Here is a 23,296-nt window from a genome sequence, read left to right as displayed (position 1 = left end):
AATAAGTAAAAAAAGTTCATTTATTCATTACCTTCAAGACAAACATGAAAATTAAAGTGTGATTTAGATTTTTTTTTGTTTCAAACTAACTGATGTCAAGTAAAACAAATTGCAATATCAAATTAATGAAATAATCAATTATCGGGTTGTCATTATTTTAGAAGCATAATTATTAATCGACTCAAGTCGAATATCGAAATGGGTAAAATGAATCATTTGGCGTTTTTTTTGTTTTTTTTTGATTGAGAAAAAGAAGATGAATAATAATATTCTTTGAGATTAAAACATCATAAAAAAAATTAAACCAATGGATCATTTAAATTGGGTAAATGTATTTGTCTGCTTCTTTTTTTTTGCGTGTAATTACAAGAGACCAAAATTAATAAAATGTGAATTTTATAAATAACATACAAAATAGTATAAGAATATTTATATATATATATAAAAACTGTACGATAGGATAATTGGAAGCAGTTAAAGAAAAATTTTACACATTGCCGAAATATAAGAAAAAGTAGAAAGTTATCAAAACGTAAATTAATTAAATGAGTAAATAATTAAATAAAAGAAACAAAGAACTGTTTCTTTTAACAAAACAAATTGAATATTAGAAAATAAAAATTGAAGAAAGTAACACACAACTATATCAAAACGTTGGGAATTTGAACTTTTGAAGTCAGTAAAATAATAATAAAATAATAATTAAATAAGTGTTATTAAATAATTTTTGAAATGTGACAAAATTTTGTTAAAAGTAACGAAATAATAAAGTAAAAAGAGAGAAAAAAAAAGAGAAAAAGTGAGCAAGAAGCAAGAAAGCAAGAAGTAAGAAGTAAGAAGTAAGTAAAACAACGAAGTGGGTGTAAAACAAACAAGGCAAAAAGGGAGCCAATTAGTTCAATAATGACAAAATTGATTGGATTTAAATTCTTTTTGCTTTTATCTCAAAAAAAGGGAGGGGCTATAAAAAAAGGATGATAAAGAGAAGAGTAATCAGTGAGTATTTAAATGTGGTTTTATTTCTTGGTTTCTTCAGCCTTTCTATTTGGAGTAAGTGTTGAAAGCATAAAAAGTAATAAAATTTATCGTAAACAAATTTGAAATTTAAAGTATTTGGATACGTTAGATTTATTGATCAAAGTTATATAAAAGTTAGAAAAGCTAGAAAAATTAGAAAACTTATATGAAAATTACATGAAAATTAGATAATTATATAAATAGTGGGATTCAGAATGTATTAAAATTAAATTGTCTTCAATTAATAACGTTTTTGCCTGAGATATTTACTTTGATACGATAAATATAAAGTAAATAAAAATCAAGATAATCTAGAATAAGTACACAAATTACATTAAATAGGAGAATACGATAATTATATAAAGTGAAAAGTGAACAAAAAAAAACGAGGATTGATAGAATTGGTAGATTTGATAGAATTGATTGAATATATATTAAAAAAACAACTCATCAAAAGAAATTGTTAAAGAGAACGTAATTCAGAATGGTCTAAAATCATTGTAACAAATAAAGTAAATAGGAAGTAAATATGAGATCAAGACAATGACAACAGTAGTGATAATGATAAGAAAATTGAATGTTTAATGGAATTTTAAAGAACTGGATAAAATGGAAAGAATTAAATAAATGAAAAGAATACAGTTCAAAAAAAAGTATAAAAAAGTATAAAAAAACAACCAAAAAATCAGAAAAAATCAGTCAAAAAACCAGAAAATAACACAAATGAAATTGGTAAGCTTCAAAAGTATAAAGAGAAAAGATAAAGAACTAAAAAGAGAAGTAAGCCTGAAAAGCAAACTTGTAGACAAAGTAGAAACCTTTGAACTAAGAGAGGAAGATTGAAGAGGACAGACTTGGTAATAAACCAGAGACCAACGATTAATCCATAATTAATCCCTAACGGTAAAATAAAAGTTGTTTAAAACAGAAGAGTGGTTAAAACAGATTCAAAAAGCACTATAAGCAGTGCAAGATTTTTGGGTAGAGTAAAATACGCAGAATTTCTAACATTTAGAACGAAAAACTGTATAGAAAGTGTGATTCATAATTGAATTTATGGGCGAGATTATGGTTTTGTTATAGTTTTGTTATAGTTTTGGAGGTTTTCAGTGAAACCATAGTTATAGCAAAACTGCAGACCAAGCAGGTACTAGAAAACAACAACAGAAAACAGATAATTAATAATCTGCAGCTAACAATTAATAATAAAAAGGAGGAGTAAATTTTAAACAATTGTAACAGCAGTCAATAACCCAACATTTCTGAGATATTCATTTACAAGCCAGATTGGGCTCTGTATCGAGGTTGCTGTTCAACGAAAAAAGTCCACGCAGCTTTCACAAACAAACCACAGCACAGCCAGCACAAAACAATGCAAACAACAGCCAGGGACCCCCTTTCCATAGCGAGAGAGCAGCAAATTCAGTTGGTTTGCGTTGGAATTGGGCATTTTCTCAGAGACCCCTGCGCACGCTGATTGGCCAGTTTTTTTTGACTTGTATCTGTGGGAACATGCACAAAGCAAACAGTATGCGCATATATACGAGTGATAGTGCGTGGAACGTCGTGAGGCTTCCAGAAGGAGTAGGACCCCGATAAGGGGGGTTTGTGTAGTACAGACCCTCAAATGAGGGTCTCATTGCTAGTTTCCTCAAGCCTTTTTTTTTCAAAATTTTTGATTGGTTTTGGAGGAATTTCTTTGAGGAAAAGTGCTGAAAGCGTTGGATTTGTTGAATGTGTTGAAGGAGTTGCTTCAAAGAGAAGGCACCTGTGCTGCAGCTGCCTTGTTGCGCCAGGTAGCTCTTTGAAGGCTTTTTGGAAGCAGCGAAAGCATTCAATTTGGAGCTCTTTGGGCTGTTTTCTGCAACCTTTTGCAATGTTTTGCAAAACATTTATCATATTTTGCAACTGCTTCCAAATAATTGAAATGAATAAACTCAAAGCCTATTGTTACCGTTATACTTGAGGTTTATTTCACTTATTACCAGAAAATTTTTTCACTCATACTAATCTTCTGCTATTTTTCAAAGTTAAAACAATTCTTTAAAAGACTAAACATTAACTGCAAATTATATTCATGTTGAATAACAAGACTCAATTCCCTAATCTTATGTCTTGCTGTTTATTACGATAGTAATTATTATCTCAATCTGTTTAAGATAGTAAACACTTCTAGTCGCATTCGTTTTGATTTCTTATTTTCTTGGTTAATGTGTCTTATTTGAAAAAATTTAGCTCTATTTTGAATTTTAATTTATTTTTTAGTAATTTACTTAATACTTAATCTGTTTAATATTTAAATAGTTGATTAATTTATTTTTACTTTTGCTTTAGCTTTTATTTTTATTTTTACTTTAATTTTGTATTTTTACTTTAATTTTTTATTAAATTTCACTGAAATTGATATTTTTTTTCGTTTTTTGGTTTGTTTTTTCAATTTCTAACAACTTTCTTTCAAATTTTTCAATTATAATTGTTATTTCTTTCCACTTTTATTCAAATTATCAATATTCATATTATTCATTCTATCTATTTTATTTAATTCAAAATTATATATATTATCGATATCAACCACTTTTAACCTTCATTCTTTTTTTTTCAATTTTTCATTTAAAATTTTTATTCGTTTTACTCTTTTTCTCTCTTTTGTTCATTTTATTGAATCATATCCAATATACTTTATACTATACTATACTATACTATACTATACTATATCATCTTACCATATACTATCTTATACTATCTTATACCATCTGATAATATCTTATATTTTATACATTTTTACGAGTCTACACTATCTCTCATACCTCACTCAATTCCACTCAAGTCCATCTAACAAAGTTCAGCTCAATTCAATTCATTTTTATCTTTTTTCAATTCTTTTGATTTTATTTCAATTCCTTGATTCCTGATAAAATTGATAAAATTGATAGTTAGCCAACTTAATTGAATGAATTCAAATAAATTATCTCAAAAATGAATAATAACAACCTCAATATTAACCCAAATTTAAATATAAACAATTACAACAACTACAGCAATTACAATATTAATAACAACTCTGCTAACATCTCAAATAACTCTATCATAAATCCTAACATGAATAACCTCAATTATAACTATAACTATAACTACAACTACAATCCTGACCTATCCTCCTCTTCTTCCTCAAACCTTCAATTCTCGAGAAGCATGGCCTTTTCCAATCCAACTTCTTTAAATTCAAATTCAAATTCAAATTCTAATATACAAAATCAATATCAACAACAAAATCAATCACTACAATCATTTCCAAGCAATCAAAATTTTTACAGCACTATTCAACCTCTGCAATTAACTAATAATAGCTCGATTCCTATTCAATCAAACTCATCAAACCAAATCTTCTCGTGCGATTATCCGGATTGTGACACAAACAGACGATTCCAAAATGATAAACAATTAAAGAAACATAATTATGATTGCCATGATAACGTTTTCTTTTGCACTTTATGCTGCGATAAATTTCCTAGAAATGATAACTGTAGAAGACATGTTAACATGAAGCATAAAATCCCAGTGGGAAAATCCGGCAAATATGAATTAATAGATAAATACATTTTAAGAATTAAAAGAAAAGATATGAAGGATGGTAACTTTAGAAACATAGCTAATGAAATCCAAAAATATATCGTTAAAAGAGATCTCAAGCCTGAATCCTCTGTAATGAAAAATCTAACCCTTATTCGTAACGATATAGATAATTTTCGCTCTCAACCTCAACAATTCTTTCATGATAATCATTCAAATAACCAAAATATTCACAATCCGCAAACACCAAATATCAATTCCACTTATCTTGAAAGATCTGTGTCTTTTCAAAATTTCAATGTCAATAATGCTTTTACATCCCAATCTTCTTCTCAAAGTCTCAATCAATTTAACAGTATACCTACTAATTCGACTGCAAATACTAAAAATAACAATAATAACCTCATGAACTCTCAAATCCAACCACTCCAATCAATCCAATCAATCCAACCTTTAACTTCTGTTCCTCAAAATGTTCCAACCACTAAAAACTCTCGAATTAGATTACCTCCAATCTCAGCTTTGCAATTAACTCCATCGACTGATACCAATGCAAAATTACCTCCTTTAAATTTTAATCATAAACAAAGCTAATTCTTTGATAAAACATGTTATCTATACCAACAAACAGCAGTGTTACCTATATTGATTTTTTTTTCCTATTTTGAATGTATTCTACAACCGAACAAACCGTTGGACTGATCCAATTAGTTTTCATTTTTTGTTTTTTTTATATAATTTTCTTTAATAGCATTAATAGTCTTTTGAAGTTGTTTTTTTTCCTATTTTATAGTGTTTTTTTGATCATTTTTTATTTCTCAGATCTTATGCATTTATGTTCTATACTATATGCTTCATAGATTGTTGTATTTTATTGTTTTTCTAATTTAAAGTTTTCTTTATATTTTTGCATTGTCCATTTTTTCAATGAATGAAAAATGGTTCTTTTTATTTAATTAATTTATACTGAATTTAATTTGGCATAATAAATTTATATTAAGTTGTTTATCCTGTCCATTTTTATCTTTAAACCCATCAGTTGCTTTAAACAAAAACTTAATCAAGCTCATTTGTTCAAAAAAATAAAAATCAATTTAAAATAAAATAAAATAAAATAAAATAAAATAAAATAAAATAAAATAAAATAAAATAAAATAAAATAAAATAAAAAAATCATGCAAAGTATATGACTATACTTGTAAATGAATTAAGAAACAGGCAAACAAATAACATGGCGGGATAAGACTTTATGCATATTTAGTTAAAAGGTTTTAATGAATGAGATACATGAATTGATTAGATTAAAATTTAGATTACCATTTTTTTTCTCCAAGAAACAGGAAAAAAACAATAATCAGATGTCGACTTTGATATATTTTTTATTTTTATTATTAATGTTTTCTATAATTTACAGTTTTTTTAGACTTTATTAGACTATTAGACTTTAATTGAGTGGAATTGATACAAAATTTGGTTATGAAAATTATTCATTTCAACATTAGAAGCATTTTTTTTCAACCTATTGTTTCTTTAAACTTGGGCTGAAATTATATTTTCCCGGGAATATGATCATAGATATGATTATTTCTTCAGTTAGTGGCCCCTACTTTCAATTTCAAAGTTAAAAAACCAACTAGTGTCTTGTGGTTTTTTTATAAAACACATCAATGTAGTGATCTTATCTATTATCATATCACTTTCAACTGATTCTAAAACAAAACACCCTGGAAAGCATTCACCAGACTAATAAGAAGTTAAAAATTAAAGCAAATATCGTAACTCAAGAAACAAATTTCCCTGATAAAAAACTCCTTTTATTTTGTTTGACAATGAAATTTTTCTCCTTCTGATTCAAACTATAGACTTCAAAACACATATTCTTGTTTTTCAAAACACCTCAAATAATTGAGGAAAAAGGAAAATCCTAAATCTAAATGTTAATGCATCTTCACTTAAAATTGTAATTCTTGGAAATAGCATAAAAGTCCAAGAAGTTCCTTCAAATTATTGTGTGAATTTTTCAAACCTTCTTCGAAACATCCTCAGCAAAAACAGATGGACTTAGTGAACCACTGACAAGAAACAGGGAAAGAACTCACTGAAGTCTGTAATGCCATCCAGAAATCAACTACTCATCCCAAAACAACCCCCTTCAAACCCAATAGCAAAACCACCACCTCCTGCCTTTTCTTGCCTTTTGTCCAACTCTGATAAGAAAACGTTCTTTTCTTCAATCTCAGCTCTTCGGATTATCCCCGCTCCGGATGCACGCGAATGGAAAAACTCAGACGCATCCGGATAAACTCAATCAAAATACGCATAATAGTGCAGCTAACCACGTATCCAAGCAAACGGAATTAAAAGCCCCGAACTAATTCCGTACTTGACTTGGGTGAACCGTAATTTTGTTCGTAACGCAAATACACAACACAATGGATTTAGTCCTTGAAAATATTGTTAGATCCAAAGATATCGTTACTGATTTTTACAAGTTTTATAGAAGTGATTCACCAAAACTGGTATCCTTTATTTGGCATAATTAAAAACTGGGTTTTAGCATATTTTTCTTTCAAGAATGAACATGACGGCAGGAATTTCGCAGAAGTGTATCGTTTTCAACACCTATGGTTTTCTTTGGATCACCCAACCAGTAAACCAACAATGCACATAGAGACTAACAATCTAGATCTGGTTGGTAACAACAGACTGGTTTCTCAGGATAATGTCAAGGATGGTGGGAAACTATTTGTTCCCAATATAAGCAAGGAGAATAAGATAGAACAGAATGACAAAATCATTGGGTTGACACAACCCACAGGCTATCAGAGTTTGATATTGAACCTATTACCATCAAATAGAAACCGATTGAGCATGGTTATGTCCTTGATTAAGGCATTTGAATTGGATCAATATTTTAAACAAATTCAGGTGAAAAATACTAATAAAGTTGAACTATGCAAATTTCACGATAAGGACTATATTAATTTTTTATTAATGGAAAGAGTGTCAGTTGATTTGGAGATTGGAAAACAGAATTACGATCAGATCAAAGGATTCCAACTACACAACAATAATAATAAAATTAATGATCGAAATAATATTGGTGAAATAAATGGTGTTTCTGATGATGAAAAAGAAAATTCTAACAAATTAAAATTAGAATTAGAATCAGAATTGGAATTAGATTCTCAATCTGAATCTAAATCTGAGCCAGGAAATGACTTAGAAAGTGATATCGACTCAGATTTTGACTCTTTATCAGATGATGATGATGATGATGATGATTCCATTATACATGACCATGAATTATATGATACTGATAAAAAAAGATTAATATTAAAACATTATGGTTTAATCTATGATTCTCCATTATTTCCATTTTTACCAGAATACGTTAAAATATTAGGTGGATCAACACTTCAATGCGCTAAATGGATTATAAACAAATATAAAAAAAATGAAAAAAGTCAAATTATTGGAGTAAATTGGATCGGTGGAAGACATCATGGCAAAAAATCAAAAGCTGCTGGGTTTTGTTATATTAATGATATTAATTTAGGTATCATTAAACTTCGAACCATGTTTCCAAAAATTGTTTATATAGATTTTGATCTTCATTATGGTGACGGAGTCTCTCAAGCATTTCAATTTTCTCAAAATGTACTAACGATTTCATTACATCGATTTGATGGAAGGTTTTTTTATCCAGGAACTGGAGGTCTTCATGAACAAGGAAAGGGTCCTGGTCTTGAATATATGGTCAATTTGCCTTTAAATAAAGGTCTAAATGATGAGAGTCTTTTAAAGTTGTATAATGAAATAATAGAACCAACTGTTAAGAGATATAGACCCAATATAATGGTGATTCAATTTGGGTGCGATGGTCATTTTTCGGATGAACACAAACAATGGAATTTGACATACAAGGGCTATGGAGATGTTTTGGAAAAATTAATTGAATTGAAGATTAACATGATGGTATTAGGAGGAGGTGGGTATAATAATAAAAGCGTATCGAAATGCTGGACTTATTTAACGGCAATAATCGCAGGAAAACGGTTAGAAGCAGATAAAGATTGGGATTTGATTCCTGATCATGAGTATATTGAAGAGTATGAAAAAGATAGTTTTATGTTTTGGGGAATTGATGATTATGAAAGAAAAGGATTGAGAATTAAAAATGAGAATACTGGTGAGTATATTATTAGATTAATTGAAAATGTTAATTCTAGAATAATACACTAAATGGTCGAACAATAAAAGAAATGGGTAATTATATTTTAGATAAAAAATTCTATTTAATAAAAAGTTATTTTTTTTTTTTTTTTCTAAAATAGTTTATAAGTTCTTGCAATTTTTATACCAGCAGCGACATTTTGGACTCTAGCATCTAAATAGTAGCCTTGTTCTTCTAGTTTATTCAACTCTTCAGGCAAATCCTTTAATAAGACCGTAAAATTTTCAATAAATTCATTTTCTTCCAATTGAGGAACAGGATTTTTATTTCTTTCATCATTGAGATCTATTTCAACCACAACAAGGCTTAGATTTGTATTACAAAATCCTGGATCATTATAGATTATTGGGGATTGATCAATTACTTTTGAACCAAAATAGCCAGTCTCTTCTTTCAACTCTCTTAGAGCACATTCTTCGATTGTTTCATTTGGGTCCATTAAACCAGCAGGTGTCTCTATACAAACACCACCAAGAGGAGCTCTGAATTGCTTTTGAAGAACAACTTCAGTACCTGTCGGCTTTAAGAGAATGGCTAATACACCAACGCCATCGACATCCGATCCCTCAACTCTTGTTGTTCTGGAAGCACATTCCCAATCGCGATTTTTTCCAAGAGGATCAATATATTTGATTTTCTCGAGTTTCATCCATTTAGCGTCTTTCGAGCTCTAAACATACGAGAAATTAGACAGAGATTAGTGGAATGAATCGAAAGAGTGATAGAAATGCAAAATGTGATTATTTCATACCAAATTGATAACTTCAGTTACTTTAGCATCTTCGGGTTTTCCCTTGGAATAAGAAGCCATTTTGAGAAGTTTGGTGAAATTAAAGAATCGGGGGAATTGAAAAGAACGAAAAAATGGGGTTCTTTTATAGTGAAACGAAGCAAAGTAGTTCTTTGGTATAAAGGTGTTGATAGACATAAAATAGTAGAGTGAGCCGAGAGAAGATTCAAAACAAGATCAAGTGAAATTTGGATGTGGCAACGCGGGGTCATGCAAGCGTACGCGTGTTTTTGATTCGATTGACGCACTTTTTTTGTAGTAGGGAAAAAGAAGGATTGAGGTGAGAGAGAAGGAAAGATTGCTGTGGTATTGATAGGTGGGAGTATAACAGAAAGAGAGCAAGATAGGAAGAATGTCACTAAGTAATGCTGAATTGAAAGCGCAAATCTCAGCGCGGTTGGTGGAGTCAGGAGAATACGATACGATCTTGACATTTTTGAAAGAGAGGTTATATGAGTGTGGGTGGTACGATGAGGTGAAATTGTTGGCTAATAGTGAGATATCTAACGAGGACAACTTGAATTTCAACAGGATTAATTTTGTGTTGGAGCCAAAAGCGATGGATTTGGTGCCTGATGGAGTTAAAAAAGAGTCTTTGGTTAAGATAGCCGAGTTTTTGGAGAGTATAATAGAGTGATTACCATTAGAAAGTTACGAGAATGTTTATAAAAGATATAAAATAAAAAATAAAAAATAAAATAAAATAAAATAAAATAAAATAAATACACAATAAATATAAGAGTAAAAGAGACCACGAGAGTTGAATAATCTATAAAATATGTAAATTATATAGAATATGTACTTAAAAAGTAATGTGAAAATGTAATGTGAAAATGTAAGTTGCAAGTAAAATGATTAAATGATAAAAGTAATGATGGAATTAGGCAGATAAGACACGAAGAGTATTTGAATGGCCTAAACCTCTAGTCCAACCTTGGATTGCAATAATTGGATCACCCTTTTGGATCATACCAGATTCAATAGCATCAGCGATTACGGTTTGTAATCTTAATTCGATATCAGATTGCCAATCTTCTAGTGCATCGAATTTGTATTCGAATGGGTAGACACCTCTATACAAGTGAACGTATCTTGCAACGTGAGGTCTTCTTGTTAGCATTATGATTGGGCAGTTTGGTCTGTATTTGGAGACTAGTCTTGCAGTTGTACCAGTTGTGGATAGGACGATGATTGCCTTTGCATCTTGGTCATAAGCAGCGGAGACAGCAGCACAAGCGATTGTTTCGACAGTTTCAGTTGGTTTTGTGGTTGCTTCTCTAATATCGTTGAAGGAAACATTGTGGGTTAGAGCTTGTTCAGCGATTATACAGGTGTTGTGCATCATGGTGACAGCTTCTATAGGATAATTGCCCTTTGCAGTTTCACCGGACAACATGACACAGTCAGCACCATCTAGAATGGCGTTGCCGACATCAGAAACCTCAGCTCTTGTTGGTCTTGGGTTATAAGTCATTGATTCTAGCATTTGGGTAGCGCAGATGACAGGTTTACCAGCCAAGTTGCATTTAGCGATTAATTTTTTTTGTGCTAAAAAGACTTCTGGAGCAGGAATTTCAATACCTAGATCACCTCTTGCGACCATGACACCGTCGGTTACCTTTAGGATTTCATCAAAGTTATCGACACCTTGTTGCGATTCTATTTTGACAATGACCTGGATGTTTTCGCCTTCTTTTCCAAGGACTTCTCTAATGTCCAAGACATCCTGGGCGGTTCTAATGAAGGAAGCAAAGATCATATGGACTTTGTTTTTGACAGCGAATCTTAAATCTTGTTTGTCCTTTTCAGATAGAGCAGGTAGATCGACATCGGTACCAGGTAGGTTTACACCCTTGTGGGAGGATATCTTTCCAGCGTTTATGGAGATGACTCTTAAGTTGCTGTCGTCGATGATTTCAAGAACTTCAAAGGAGAGAACACCATCGTCGATGTAGATGATTCTGCCGGGCTCAATGACTTTGGTTATGTTTTTGTAGTCGAGGTACATGATTTTGTCATTGGAGGAAGTTTTATAGGCGTCGTCGGTGGTGAAGATCATTTCATGGTTGGGGGGAATTGGAAAGTCAAAGTCATCGACAGTGGTACCAGTTCTGATTTCCGGACCTTTTGTATCCAAGGCGATACCTAAGGGAGAGCCTGGATAGATTAGTTCAGATTTTCTTGAATTGTCAATGACAGATTGATGGTATTCATAGGAACCATGGGAGAAGTTCATACGACAGATGTTCAAGCCTGCTTTTCTTAGTTTTGTTATCATTTCAACACTGTTGGTCTTGGGACCAATTGTGCAAATGATGGAAGAACGACGAAGTGTTTGGAGTGGAGCATCTTCGATGCTGATGTTGGCTAACCAAGATATTCTAGAGACCATTGTGGGCGGCAGAGGAAGCAGAGGGGGTGGAGGAAGCAAGTAGCGGAGGACTTAAGAGGCAATTGAGCTGGCAAGGTGAGAAACAGCAGAGAAACAGCAGAGAAGCAAGTAAGAGAGAAGGGAAACAAGGGTATATATAGAAGGAGAGATAAGAGAAAGTTTTACAGCCAAAGAACAAGCTAGTACAGAAAACGCAGGAGTCAGGAACAGCAACCAGGACGTGGAAAAACAGCAAAGGCAGCAGGAGCAGTCAGAAGAGTCAGCACAGGAAACAGAGCAATGCTGGAGAGCGAGGATGGTGAGCTGAAAAGGCCCCAGAGGTACCTTCTTCCTGGGGGTCTTATATAGACAAATGGAGCCAGCGGCAGCAGGGGCACCATCTGAGGCCCCTGCCGAACTGCAATTGCAGCGTCAGCAGGTGCGCGCGTGGCCTGATCCGCACACGTCCGGCCCGTGGAAACGGGAGGATGCAGATGCACACGTGGTGCGAGGAGTGGGCGTGGTGCGCGAGGGTTTTGTGGCTCCTGTGCTTCTCCAGATGGAAGGCACTCTGGGGCACAATGCTCCGACCCCGCAACGCGCTTTTCCAGCACCGGGCGTGGGTGCCTTCACTCGGTGGCGCGACGGCTACTTCCTGTGCTGACGCTGCCGACACCTTCAACGTCTTGTCGTACAACCTCCTCTTCCGCCACTACGTCCATCCCTCGACCTTCGGCTATGTCAAGAAGCAGCATCTCGACTGGCGCTACCGGTTTGGCTTGATCAACCAGATCATTCTTGGGGCTGATGGTGCTGGCGCTTGTGCTGGCGCTGGTGGTGTTTCTGCTGCTGATGCTGCTAGTGATGGTGATAGGCTCATAGCCGATATTATGTGTTTCCAGGAAATGGAATGCTCGGTCTACCAAAACTACTGGAAGGACCAGTTTTTAAAGAGAAACTACGACTCCATCTATCTAATGAAGCACTTCTTGAACAACAATTCCAACATCGATATAACCAAAAACGAAATGGATGGGCTATCCATTTTCATAAACTCAGACAAGTTCAAAGTGCTCAATGTTTTGCCATTAAACTTCCAAAATTTCTTCAACAAAAGCGACCAATTCATTCCATTTCTCAAAAACAAATCAAACCACTCTCTATTCAACCACAGAGTAACCAACAGAAATCAAATTGCCATCGTTTTGCTCCTAAAAAACATCAAAACAAACCATCTACTAATAGTTCTAAACACTCATCTTTACTGGAACCCCAAATTCAACGACACAAAACTATTCCAATTGCTATCCTTGGTATCAATTCTTAAAGACTACTCGTCCTTTCTATTGAACAAAACATCTCTCAACTTATCCCAGTTTAACAACCACATTTTCAAAGAGTTATACAACTTTAATACAGTATCTCCAAATAACAACTTCATTTCAACACTCAATCAAAATGATAATCAATATAATAATCAAAATGATAATCAAAATGAGGAAACAATCAACGCTTATAAATCTCTTCACCAAATCCCAATTCTCTTTATGGGCGATTTCAACTCTCAGCCAAACTCTTTGATCTACAAATTCTTATCCTATGGCTCATTAAACTTGTTCAATATTTTCAACCAAAAGGGCCCCAATGCCAATTCGTATTACCAACACCAACACCAACACCAACACCAACACCAACACCAACATCACTCTTTCGATGCAATAGACTCCTCTCTTGACAAAAACTCAAGAATAAACAACAACAACAAACAAGGCTTCAATCTCAATTACAACTTCAACGACTACAACCCCTTCAACAACCTCTCTTCTGATCCATATGCCCATATTCTCCAGAACCCCTTCAACTTTTCCTCAGCTTACAACGAATTGTACTTTTCACACTCCTTTCCCTACACAAGCTTCACCAACAAGCTCAAGGGCGTCTTCGACTACATCTTCTACTCCTCCAACGACCTCCATGCTTCCAACAACTGCTTTCACTTGAAGCTATCCCATCTTCTCGGCCCTATCTCTCCCAATTACTGCTTTCAAAACAACGCCATTCCCAACAAACACTTTCCCAGCGACCACCTTCCTTTGCTCTGCCAGTTCCACCTAGGCGACTTCCACAAACGATCCTCTCTCTTCAACACACATCCCTAGCCTTTCCTCTATATATTCTCTTCTGCTTCCTCTTTCTTTCCCTCTGTACTATACTACTTCAATAAACTCTGTAGCTCATTTCACTCGCTCACTCGTCCTCCCTGTCCTCTTCTCCAGGCTCTTCTTCGGATCTCTCCTGCTGTTCAAGCGAAACTCTTTCCAGCTAATGACTGTTCTTCTAATTCGATCTGCTGCTGGGTGCAATTAATTAAACTCTCTTTCTCTACCTCTCTACCTCTCATCTACTCTCAACCTTCTTCCTTCCTTCCCACATCTACTGCTACTGCTGCTGCTACTTCTTCTTCTTCTCCAGTTGCACTCTCTCCTTCTATGACTTTCTCACAATTCTCTGCTTGTCCAATGTGACATAAAATTGCCCAACCACCAATACCTTACTATTTTCTTTATTTTCCTTGTTCATATTCTTACTATTCCTTACTCTTCTACTCTCCCTATACTATTTTTTTTTCTCTCTCTAACGATGTTAACTCTGAAGAAACCTCTATTATTTCCTTTGAAACCCTCCAATTTTTCACCTTCATCTTCCAATCTACTAATATCAAAAAACTATTCTCATTCCTATTCGTATTCCATCCGTTGCCAATATTCGTTTACATATCCTCCTTCATCTCTTCACTCATCTTCGATAACTAATCAATACACATCCAATAACCTTCCCTCTCACCAATTTAATCCCCTTTACCTAACATCAAATATCCACACTTCCTCAACTCCTAAATCTCCAGATCCTTCTCGTGTATCAACACCTCCAAATAACCTCAACCCCCTTATAATAACAGACACTTCTTCCGATAACAACAAAACAATCTCCTCAAAGGAACCTGTAATCGACAAAATCAAAATCTCACAATGGAAAATAATATTCCAATTATTAACCAAACTATGGCCAAAAAAGGATTACCTATCAAAATTTAAAATCACCTTTGCCTTCGCACTACTAATTTCCTCAAAAGTATTAAACGTCCAGGTCCCCTTCTATTTAAAATCAATAATTGATTCAATGAATATAGACTGGATCTCCCAAGTCTCCCCGGTTTCAACTGTTATAGGTTCTGCTATCTTTGCTTATGGGGCTGCAAAATTCGGCTCTGTTCTACTATCTGAACTAAGAAATGCTGTCTTTGCAAGAGTAGCCCAAAATGCCATCAAAAGAGTAGCAACTGATACTTTTAGACATCTCCTAAACCTAGATTTAAGCTTCCAATTGTTCAGACAAACTGGCGGCTTGATCAAAGCTATTGACAGAGGAATTAAAGGAATAGCATACATCCTAACTGCAATGGTCTTTCACATCTTACCAACAAGTTTTGAAATTGCAATGGTTTGCTCAATTATCACCTACAACTATGGCTCTGTTTTTGGTGGTGTTACCTTTTTAACAATCCTATTTTATGCTTATTTCACAATCAAGACAACTATCTGGAGAGCTCGCTTTAGAACTCAAATGAACAAAGCTGACCAAACTGTCGCAAGTATAGCAACTGATTCTCTACTAAATTACGACGCTGTCAAATACTTTAATAACGAATCTTATCAATGTTTGAAATACAACGCTGCCTTTAAAAAATACAATGAATCAATGATCGATGTACAAACTTCGCTAGCTTTCATGAACTCAGGCCAGAGTTTGATCTTCACAACCGCTGTCACAACAATGATGTATGTAGCATGCAATGGAATAGCTAATGGTTCACTAACTGTTGGTGATTTAGTCCTAATCAATCAATTAGCATTTCAACTATCAGGGCCTTTGGTGTTCTTTGGCACTGTTTATAGAGACTTGAAACAGTCTCTTTTAGATATGGACACCTTATACAAATTCTTAAAAGTCCCCGTCGAAATCAAAGATAAACCAGATGCTAAAATGTTTCAATATAAAGGTGGCGAGATTAAATTCGAAAATGTATCTTTCAGTTACACTCCAGGAATCCCAATACTTAAAAATGCAAACTTCACTATTCCTCCCGGTAAAAAAGTTGCCTTAGTTGGTCCCTCAGGTTCTGGTAAGTCAACAATTGTTAAATTAATCTTCAGATTTTATGATGTGGATTCTGGTAGAATCCTAATTGACGGTCAAGATATTAAAGATGTATCATTAGAATCTCTAAGAAGAGCAATTGGCGTTGTTCCTCAAGATACTCTTCTATTCAATGATACAATTTATCAAAATATTCACTATGGTGATTTCACAGCTTCTTATCAAGACGTGAGTAAAGCTATAATGGATGTTAAACTTGATAGATTAATATATGAGTTGCCTGATGGCTTAAATACTGTTGTAGGTGAAAGAGGTTTAATGCTCTCTGCTGGTGAAAAACAAAGAATCTCGATTGCTAGGTTATTATTGAAAAAGGCTCCGATTATTTGTTTCGATGAGGCTACGTCTTCTCTTGATACTCAAAATGAACAAAGTATTTTGAGAGTCATAAGAAATATATATAGAGAGAAAAACAATACCCAAATTGCCATTGCCCATAAGTTGAAAACAATATCGGATAGTGATAAAATTATAGTTTTGGAGAAAGGTCAAGTAATTGAAAGAGGTAAGCATAAAGATTTGCTAAATAATAAGAAAAGTTTATATTCAGAATTATGGAATATTCAAGAAAATCTAGATATGGAAGAACAGTCTTTAAAAGATGACGAAACAAGATTAAATCAATGGAAAGAAAGGATAAAGGATAGATTGTGATTATCAATATATTTTTTTATTTTAAATTTACATCTCCATTTAATTTTTTACAAACTATTCAAATCAAAGACAACTATTATAGATAAAAAGTATAGAAAATTAATATAGAAAATAAATAAAAGATAATTTTCTTTTTGTTTTCTTACTGATATACTAATAATTTATTTTTAAAACTAACCATGTTGAATGTAAATTTAAAGAAAAGAAAAATGAAACTAAAAACCAAAAAAAAAGTATATATATAAATGTAATCATAAGCACATCACAATTAAAGAAGAAAAAAAAAATTATAAAAAAAGTTGACAGTTAAAAAAAATTTATAATATTGATATCTGTTGTGTTGAATTCAAGATAATCAAATTAAACAATTCTAAAGTATGTGAAAAAAAAATATTAAATATTGAATATTTAAAATAAACCTTCAATTTCACCATCGTCATTGACTTCAACGTTCATGAAACCACAATGAGTTGGTAGACCAGGAATTGTTTGAATCTCAGCAGCCAAGGCATAAAGGTAACCAGCACCAATACTCGCTCTAACATCTCTAATTGGGAAAGTAAAACCAGTTGGAACACCTTTTAAAGCAGCATCATGAGACAAAGAATATTGAGTCTTAGCAATACAAATTGGTAAATTACCAAAACCTTGTTTAGTGTAAAGATCGATTTTCTTTTGAGCTTCTGGTAAGAATTCAACATCTTTGGCACCATACATAACTTTAGCAATAGTTGAAATTTTTTCATCGATAGTTGATTCAGTTGGGTAAAGAAATTTGAAATTTTTTGGTAAATTAGAAGCTTCAATAATACCACGAGCTAAGTCGACAGCACCTTTACCACCTTCTTGCCAATGGTTTGAGACAATAGCATCGATGGCGCCAGCTTTGATTGAGGCTTCACGAATAACTTCATGTTCTTTGTCAGTATCAGAAGTCATTTTGTTAATGGCGACAACAACAGGTAAACCATATTCTTTTGCATTAAAGATATGTTTGGCTAAATTAGCACAACCTTTTTCTAATAATTCAATATTTTCTTGAGTGTATGCAGCAGCTAATGGGGCGCCAGCTTTAACTTCAGGACCGCCGCCATGAACTTTTAAGGCTCTAACAGTTGCAACAATAACAACTACATCAGGAACCAAACCGGAAGATCTACATTTAATGTTGATAAATCTCTCACCACCCATTGTGAAATCGAAACCGGCTTCGGTGATAACATAACCTTGATTTGATTTAGTTTCTTCATCAGATAAATTTGGATCAGTACCAGCTAATTTCAAGGCAATTTTATCTGCTAAAACTGAATTGGCACCAATTGAGATGTTTGCAAAAGGACCAGCGTGAATTAAAACAGGAGTACCTTCTAAAGTTTGCATAATGGTTGGTTTGATGGCATCAACTAATAAGGCAGTCAATGCACCAGCAGCACCAATATCCTCACAAGTAATTGGAACACCAGCTTTTGAAGAAGCAACCACAATTCTACCTAATCTTTCTCTCAAGTCCGAAAGAGAGTTAGCCAAAGCTAAAATGGCCATACACTCAGAAGCAACAGAGATATCAAATCCAGTTTTTCTTGTCATACCTCTTTCTGTTGGAGCTTCACCAATTGTGATACCTCTAAGAAATCTATCATTGCAATCGACTACTCTTCTCCAAGTGATTGAATCAGGGTCAATGTCTAATCTAACAAACTTCGAGACTTCTTCTGGAGTTAAATCGTTTGGTTCGGTTTTATTAATTCCTAATTTTCCCAATCTTCTTAACATGGATTTGGTAAAAGTTCTCTTACCCTTTTTAGCAGGAACTAATCTTCTATATAAAGCAGGATCCTTTTGAGTGTTTTCATGGAAAATTCTTGTGTCAATTGCGGCAGCCAATAAATTATTGGCCATTGAAATAGCATGAATGTCACCAGTAAGATGCATATTGAACTCATCCATTGGGATAACTTGAGAGTAACCACCACCGGCAGCACCACCTTTGATGCCAAAAGTGGGACCCATTGAAGGTTGACGAACATTTGCAAATACAGTTTTGTTTAAATGAGCACCTAAAGCTTGAGCCAAACCAACAGTGGTAGTTGATTTACCTTCACCCAATGGAGTTGGAGTAATTCCGGTCACTAAGATATATTTACCATTTTTCTTGTGAGCAAGACGATCCAAAATGTTTAATTTAATTTTAGCCTTTGTGGATCCATATGGCTCTAATTCACTAGGCAAAATACCAGATTCTTCAGCAATAGTTGTGATCAATTTGGGCTTTTGAGCTCTGGAAATTTCATAATCAGAAGGAACTGGATCTAGTAAGTTCAACTTTAATGGGGTAAAGGAAGACATGGCTGATTCTTTAAGATGAGCGTATTAAACACAGACTGCTTAGGTATTAGCAAGAAAATACAAAACTGTACAAATCTGGGAGAAGCAGAAAAAAGAAATCTAAAAACAAAAAAAAGCGAAAAGACAAAACGAAAAAGATTGGTTTATATACTGCTCTCAAACATCATCAAGACCAATCCGAAATGCATCTGCTGAAAGGATTTGAAAATTTTCAATAATCGATCGCAAGTTTAAATTGGAGCTGATTCTTCGATTCTCATCACTGCACAAAAATTCAGAAGCTGCTGACTCGGGACAAATCCACACTGTTGGATTTTTTTTTCTTTTTGTTACTCGTTTCAAAGCCCTAGACATAGGGCTTTATGCTTGTCAAATTTGATCAGTTCGATCCTTATCGATAGATGAGGAGGTTTCCAAAGAAATACATGGGTTTGATTGCAGTTGCAAGTGGAGTCAAAGCTAGAATTGTGTTTGAATATATAGGGAGTGTCTCTTTGCGAAGTTAAGTGTTTTTTTGCAGATGAATATATCACCTCCAACCCCGAATTCAATTAACAATGATTCCCAGAAAATTGTTAAGTTAACTAACAAAAGTAATAAAACCAACAATCCAAACAAGATCAGCAGGATCAGTAAACTCGGCAGTAAGAGCAATGTGTTGCCAAAGAATGGTAAGTCCAAGTCTTTGAGTGGTGAAGAAAAGAAAAAAGCTAGGGCAGAAAGAGCGAAGCTCTGGTTGAAGAAGAAGAAAGAACAAGAACAGCAAAAGAAAACAGTCCGAACAAATGATCCAAATCTTAAGAATATTAATGTTACTAAAACTGTTGATAACTTGTCTGATACTAAGATCCAAATTGAAGACACACACCATGTAATTAATGAAAATACTGATGGGAAAAAAATTGCGAAAATTGGTAAAACAAGTGGGACTAAAAAAATCGACAAACACATTCATGAAATGCTGAATAATCATTTAATAAAAAGACCTCATTTAGATCAGATAAAGTCGGCTAATAATGATAATAACAGTATGAAAAAAACGATTTTAAAAAAACCAACTAAGATAATTAAAAAAACAATTTTAGTAAAAAAGCCTTTAATTAAAAAATTATCAGCATTTGACATTGATAATGACTCTAATTCTACTAAAATTACTAAAATTACTAAAATTACTAAAATTATTAAACCCAATATTAACACTAATAATAAAATTAACTCAATTTTTAATATTGATGAAAAAAATTCAACTAAGAATCGTAAGTTTAAAAATCAAAGTTTTTCTACTAAAAATAATATCAAAAAATATAATAGTATCAAAACTAATCAATTGAATGATAATCTAGGCAATGGAAAAGTTGCAAATAAAAACAAACAAGGTGATAAACAGAACGGAAAATATGATAACAAACATATTGAAAAGGAAGAAGAGGACGACCCCTTGGATAAATTTATGTCAAATTTGTCTCAACCTCAAAACCAAAATCAACCTCAACCTCAACCTCAACCTCAACTCCAAAATCAAAACCAAGACAAGGATAAAGACATAAAAATGAACGAATTGGTTGATGATGATGAAAATAGGAAAGATATAATAATGAGTGAAGGTAATGAATTTAATAGTGAAAAAATGAATAAAAATTCAATAAATGGTAATAATAATTTAAATAATATCATTGATAATCAATTTGAAAGCGAAAGTGACACTAATATATCCTCTATTAATAATCAAAGATTCGATCTTGATGACGATACCTCAACTAATAATAATAATTCTCCACAAGATTTATTAAATTCCCTAGAGAAGAAAAATAAAAAAGAAGTGACTAGAGTTGATCATTCAAAAATCAATTATGAGCCCTTTAGGAAGAATTTCTACAATTCCAACAATATTAATAATCAATTATCTGATATTGAACTAAAGAATTTGAGATTAAAATTGGATAATATTAAGATTAAAGGAAAAAATTGTCCCAATCCAATATTAAAATGGTCTCAATTAGGTTTACCATCAAATATAATGACTATTTTAATTAGTGATTTAAAATTTGATAAACCCTCTCCAATTCAATCTCAATCTCTACCCGCAATAATGTCAGGTAGAGATGTAATTGGTATTGCAAACACTGGATCAGGAAAGACTTTATCATTTTTATTGCCTTTGTTCAGACATATTAAAGATCAACGACCATTAAAGAAGAATGAAGGACCAATATCATTGATTTTAACTCCAACAAGAGAGTTAGCTTTACAAATTAAAAAAGAGATTACAAAATTTAATACGTCTATATCTTCATTAAGAGTTTGTTGTGCATATGGCGGTGCACCGATAAAAGATCAAATTGCTGAATTAAAGAAAAAATGTGAAATTTTGATTGGAACGCCAGGTAGAATTATTGATTTATTGGTAGCAAATAGTGGTCGAGTTTTAAATTTAAAGCGAGTAACTTATTTAGTATTAGATGAAGCAGATCGATTATATGATTCAGGATTTGAACCTCAAATTCAAAAAATTATTCAACAAGTTAGACCGGATAGACAAACCATTTTATTCTCTGCGACGTTTCCACCGAAGATGGAAGCGTTAGCTAAAAGAATTTTAAACAGACCAATTGAAATAACTGTCGGTGGAAAAAGTTCAGTTGGAGCAGAGATTGAACAGGTTATTGAAATCTTTAAAGAAAAGGATAATAGCAATAATAATAATTCAAATTTGTCAGTATCAGAACAGAAATTTTTCAAGTTATTAGAGATTATCGGAAACTATAAAAATGAAGATTCCAATGGTAAAATATTAATCTTTGTGGAAAGACAAGATTATTGCGATTTATTATTAAATAAGTTATCTGCAAAGGGATATGAAAAGGATCTTTTAACATTACACGGTGGTAAGAATCAGGCCGATAGAGATAACACGATATTGGACTTTAAGAAAGATAATCTAAAGAAAAACATATTAATTGCAACATCTGTTGCAGCTAGAGGATTAGATGTGAATAACTTGAGATTGGTTATAAATTATGATGCACCTAATCATATGGAAGATTATGTTCATAGAGTGGGTAGGACAGGTAGAGCAGGCAATATAGGAAAGGCCATAACATTTATTGTTGATACCCAGGAAAGAATTGCTAACGATATATTGAAAGCGATGAAATTGAGTAAGATTTCAGAAGAGAAGATTCCTGCAGAATTGATCAAAATCTCTAAAAATTTCACAGAGAAACTTAATAATGGTAAAGAAAAGAAATATGTGTTGGCAGGATTCACAGGCCATGGTTTGGAAAAACTTGAGGAAAAAAGAGATTTAACGAGAAAATTGGAAAGAAAGACGTTTGCGGGAAATGATAATGACAATGAAGGTAATGGTGATGGTAAAGGTAGTGGAAACGACAACGAAAACGATAAGGTGACTATCAATGCCAGAGCACAGTTGGCCAAATTATCTGATTTTGAGGTGCATGAAGGACGTGCTACTGATTCTCCAGATTCAGGAGCATTTCACTCTAAGATCAACGTCAACGACTTGCCGCAAAAGGCTCGTTGGATTGTCACCAATCGAGAAAATCTTGCCAAAGTGATCGAAGAGACTGGGACATCGATAACCACCAAGGGCAAGTTTTACAATAAGAACGAGGCACCGAAGAAGGACACAGACGAGCCCAAGTTGTACTTGCTTGTCGAGGGCGATACAAACTACCAGGTGCTAGCTGCTGTTGGGTTGATAAAGAACCTGATGATGGAGGGAATCAAGGTCGCGATGAACGAGGAGAGCAAAAAGGGAGGACGATACACTGTCACATAAGCCAACTACATAAACTACATAAATACGACAATACATGCCACCAAGAGTCGAACATTTTAGCAATGTCTTAATCTCCACAAAACGCTCCAAAAATCCACCACAAAAGAACGAAAATTGCCTAAAAAGCACCCGCTGCTGTGGTTTTACAATATGCAATTACATACCATTTAATGCATATACATGCATGTACAAAGTCCAAAGCGGAAAATTGTAAATATTGACTTGATATAAGGCCGGAGCATTTGAAGCAAAACCAGTGTTTGCCTCAGCTTCTGCTGCTTCTCGTCTCAA

General features: G+C 33.4%; 10 protein-coding genes across 10 annotated transcripts; 7 read left to right on the top strand and 3 right to left on the bottom strand.

The window, feature by feature from the left end:
• Positions 1 to 3,606: 3,606 nt before the first annotated feature.
• Positions 3,607 to 5,272, top strand: ASCRUDRAFT_74552 (uncharacterized protein). The gene has a single exon (XM_020192733.1). The coding sequence runs from the start codon at positions 3,994 to 3,996 to the stop codon at positions 5,179 to 5,181; it is 1,188 nt and encodes a 395-aa protein (XP_020049482.1). The 5' UTR covers positions 3,607 to 3,993; the 3' UTR covers positions 5,182 to 5,272.
• Positions 5,273 to 6,622: 1,350 nt separating this feature from the next.
• ASCRUDRAFT_74549 (uncharacterized protein) lies at positions 6,623 to 7,006 on the top strand. Its single transcript, XM_020192731.1, has one exon. The coding sequence runs from the start codon at positions 6,698 to 6,700 to the stop codon at positions 6,887 to 6,889; it is 192 nt and encodes a 63-aa protein (XP_020049481.1). The 5' UTR covers positions 6,623 to 6,697; the 3' UTR covers positions 6,890 to 7,006.
• A 413-nt stretch (positions 7,007 to 7,419) lies between these two features.
• Positions 7,420 to 8,727, top strand: ASCRUDRAFT_19609 (histone deacetylase 8-like protein; the record flags this gene model as incomplete). The annotated part of the gene is made up of 2 exons (XM_020189596.1): positions 7,420 to 7,592; positions 7,818 to 8,727. Coding segments are annotated over 2 exons (1,083 nt in total), but the record flags the coding sequence as incomplete, so codon positions are not given.
• On the bottom strand, positions 8,464 to 9,894 carry YSA1 (ADP-ribose diphosphatase). Its single transcript, XM_020192730.1, has 2 exons — positions 9,576 to 9,894; positions 8,464 to 9,494 (listed from the first exon to the last, which is right to left on the bottom strand). Exons 1-2 carry the CDS (start codon positions 9,633 to 9,635, stop codon positions 8,916 to 8,918), a joined length of 639 nt encoding a protein of 212 aa, XP_020049479.1. The 5' UTR covers positions 9,636 to 9,894; the 3' UTR covers positions 8,464 to 8,915.
• A 72-nt stretch (positions 9,895 to 9,966) lies between these two features.
• SUS1 (Sus1p) lies at positions 9,967 to 10,251 on the top strand (the record flags this gene model as incomplete). The annotated part of the gene is made up of 1 exon (XM_020190282.1): positions 9,967 to 10,251. One exon carries the CDS (start codon positions 9,967 to 9,969, stop codon positions 10,249 to 10,251), a length of 285 nt encoding a protein of 94 aa, XP_020049478.1.
• A 243-nt stretch (positions 10,252 to 10,494) lies between these two features.
• Positions 10,495 to 12,006, bottom strand: ASCRUDRAFT_31668 (pyruvate kinase; the record flags this gene model as incomplete). Its single annotated transcript, XM_020190288.1, has 1 exon — positions 10,495 to 12,006. One exon carries the CDS (start codon positions 12,004 to 12,006, stop codon positions 10,495 to 10,497), a length of 1,512 nt encoding a protein of 503 aa, XP_020049477.1.
• Positions 12,007 to 12,566: 560 nt separating this feature from the next.
• Positions 12,567 to 14,144, top strand: NGL1 (RNA exonuclease; the record flags this gene model as incomplete). Its single annotated transcript, XM_020190255.1, has 3 exons — positions 12,567 to 12,795; positions 12,868 to 13,360; positions 13,733 to 14,144. 3 exons carry the CDS (start codon positions 12,567 to 12,569, stop codon positions 14,142 to 14,144), a joined length of 1,134 nt encoding a protein of 377 aa, XP_020049476.1.
• Positions 14,145 to 14,625: 481 nt separating this feature from the next.
• ASCRUDRAFT_6735 (ABCB family ABC transporter ATP-binding protein/permease) lies at positions 14,626 to 16,857 on the top strand (the record flags this gene model as incomplete). Its single annotated transcript, XM_020191376.1, has 1 exon — positions 14,626 to 16,857. The coding sequence occupies one exon, from the start codon at positions 14,626 to 14,628 to the stop codon at positions 16,855 to 16,857; it is 2,232 nt and encodes a 743-aa protein (XP_020049475.1).
• Positions 16,858 to 17,115: 258 nt separating this feature from the next.
• On the bottom strand, positions 17,116 to 18,761 carry ASCRUDRAFT_74543 (formate-tetrahydrofolate ligase). The gene has a single exon (XM_020192729.1). It carries the CDS (start codon positions 18,754 to 18,756, stop codon positions 17,266 to 17,268), a length of 1,491 nt encoding a protein of 496 aa, XP_020049474.1. The 5' UTR covers positions 18,757 to 18,761; the 3' UTR covers positions 17,116 to 17,265.
• Positions 18,762 to 19,619: 858 nt separating this feature from the next.
• PRP5 (DEAD-box RNA helicase PRP5) lies at positions 19,620 to 23,066 on the top strand. Its single transcript, XM_020192728.1, has 2 exons — positions 19,620 to 20,459; positions 20,547 to 23,066. Exons 1-2 carry the CDS (start codon positions 19,724 to 19,726, stop codon positions 23,003 to 23,005), a joined length of 3,195 nt encoding a protein of 1,064 aa, XP_020049473.1. The 5' UTR covers positions 19,620 to 19,723; the 3' UTR covers positions 23,006 to 23,066.
• Positions 23,067 to 23,296: the final 230 nt, after the last annotated feature.

The sequence above is a fragment of the Ascoidea rubescens genome, assembly GCF_001661345.1.
Source record: "Ascoidea rubescens DSM 1968 unplaced genomic scaffold ASCRUscaffold_2, whole genome shotgun sequence".
Classification (NCBI taxonomy): domain Eukaryota; kingdom Fungi; phylum Ascomycota; class Saccharomycetes; order Ascoideales; family Ascoideaceae; genus Ascoidea; species Ascoidea rubescens.
This window is presented reverse-complemented; position numbering and strand designations above follow the sequence as displayed.

Coding starts and splice junctions, on each gene's coding strand:
- ASCRUDRAFT_74549 (XM_020192731.1), top strand. CDS start 6,698: ATGCCATCCAGAAATCAACTACTCATCCCAAAACAACCCCCTTCAAAC.
- ASCRUDRAFT_74552 (XM_020192733.1), top strand. CDS start 3,994: ATGAATAATAACAACCTCAATATTAACCCAAATTTAAATATAAACAAT.
- ASCRUDRAFT_74543 (XM_020192729.1), bottom strand. CDS start 18,756: ATGGCCAATAATTTATTGGCTGCCGCAATTGACACAAGAATTTTCCAT.
- PRP5 (XM_020192728.1), top strand. CDS start 19,724: ATGAATATATCACCTCCAACCCCGAATTCAATTAACAATGATTCCCAG. Junction 20,460..20,546: donor AAAAAATTCAACTAAGAATC/GTAAGTTTAAAA, acceptor ATGATAATCTAG/GCAATGGAAAAGTTGCAAAT.
- YSA1 (XM_020192730.1), bottom strand. CDS start 9,635: ATGGCTTCTTATTCCAAGGGAAAACCCGAAGATGCTAAAGTAACTGAA. Junction 9,495..9,575: donor TAACTGAAGTTATCAATTTG/GTATGAAATAAT, acceptor TCGTATGTTTAG/AGCTCGAAAGACGCTAAATG.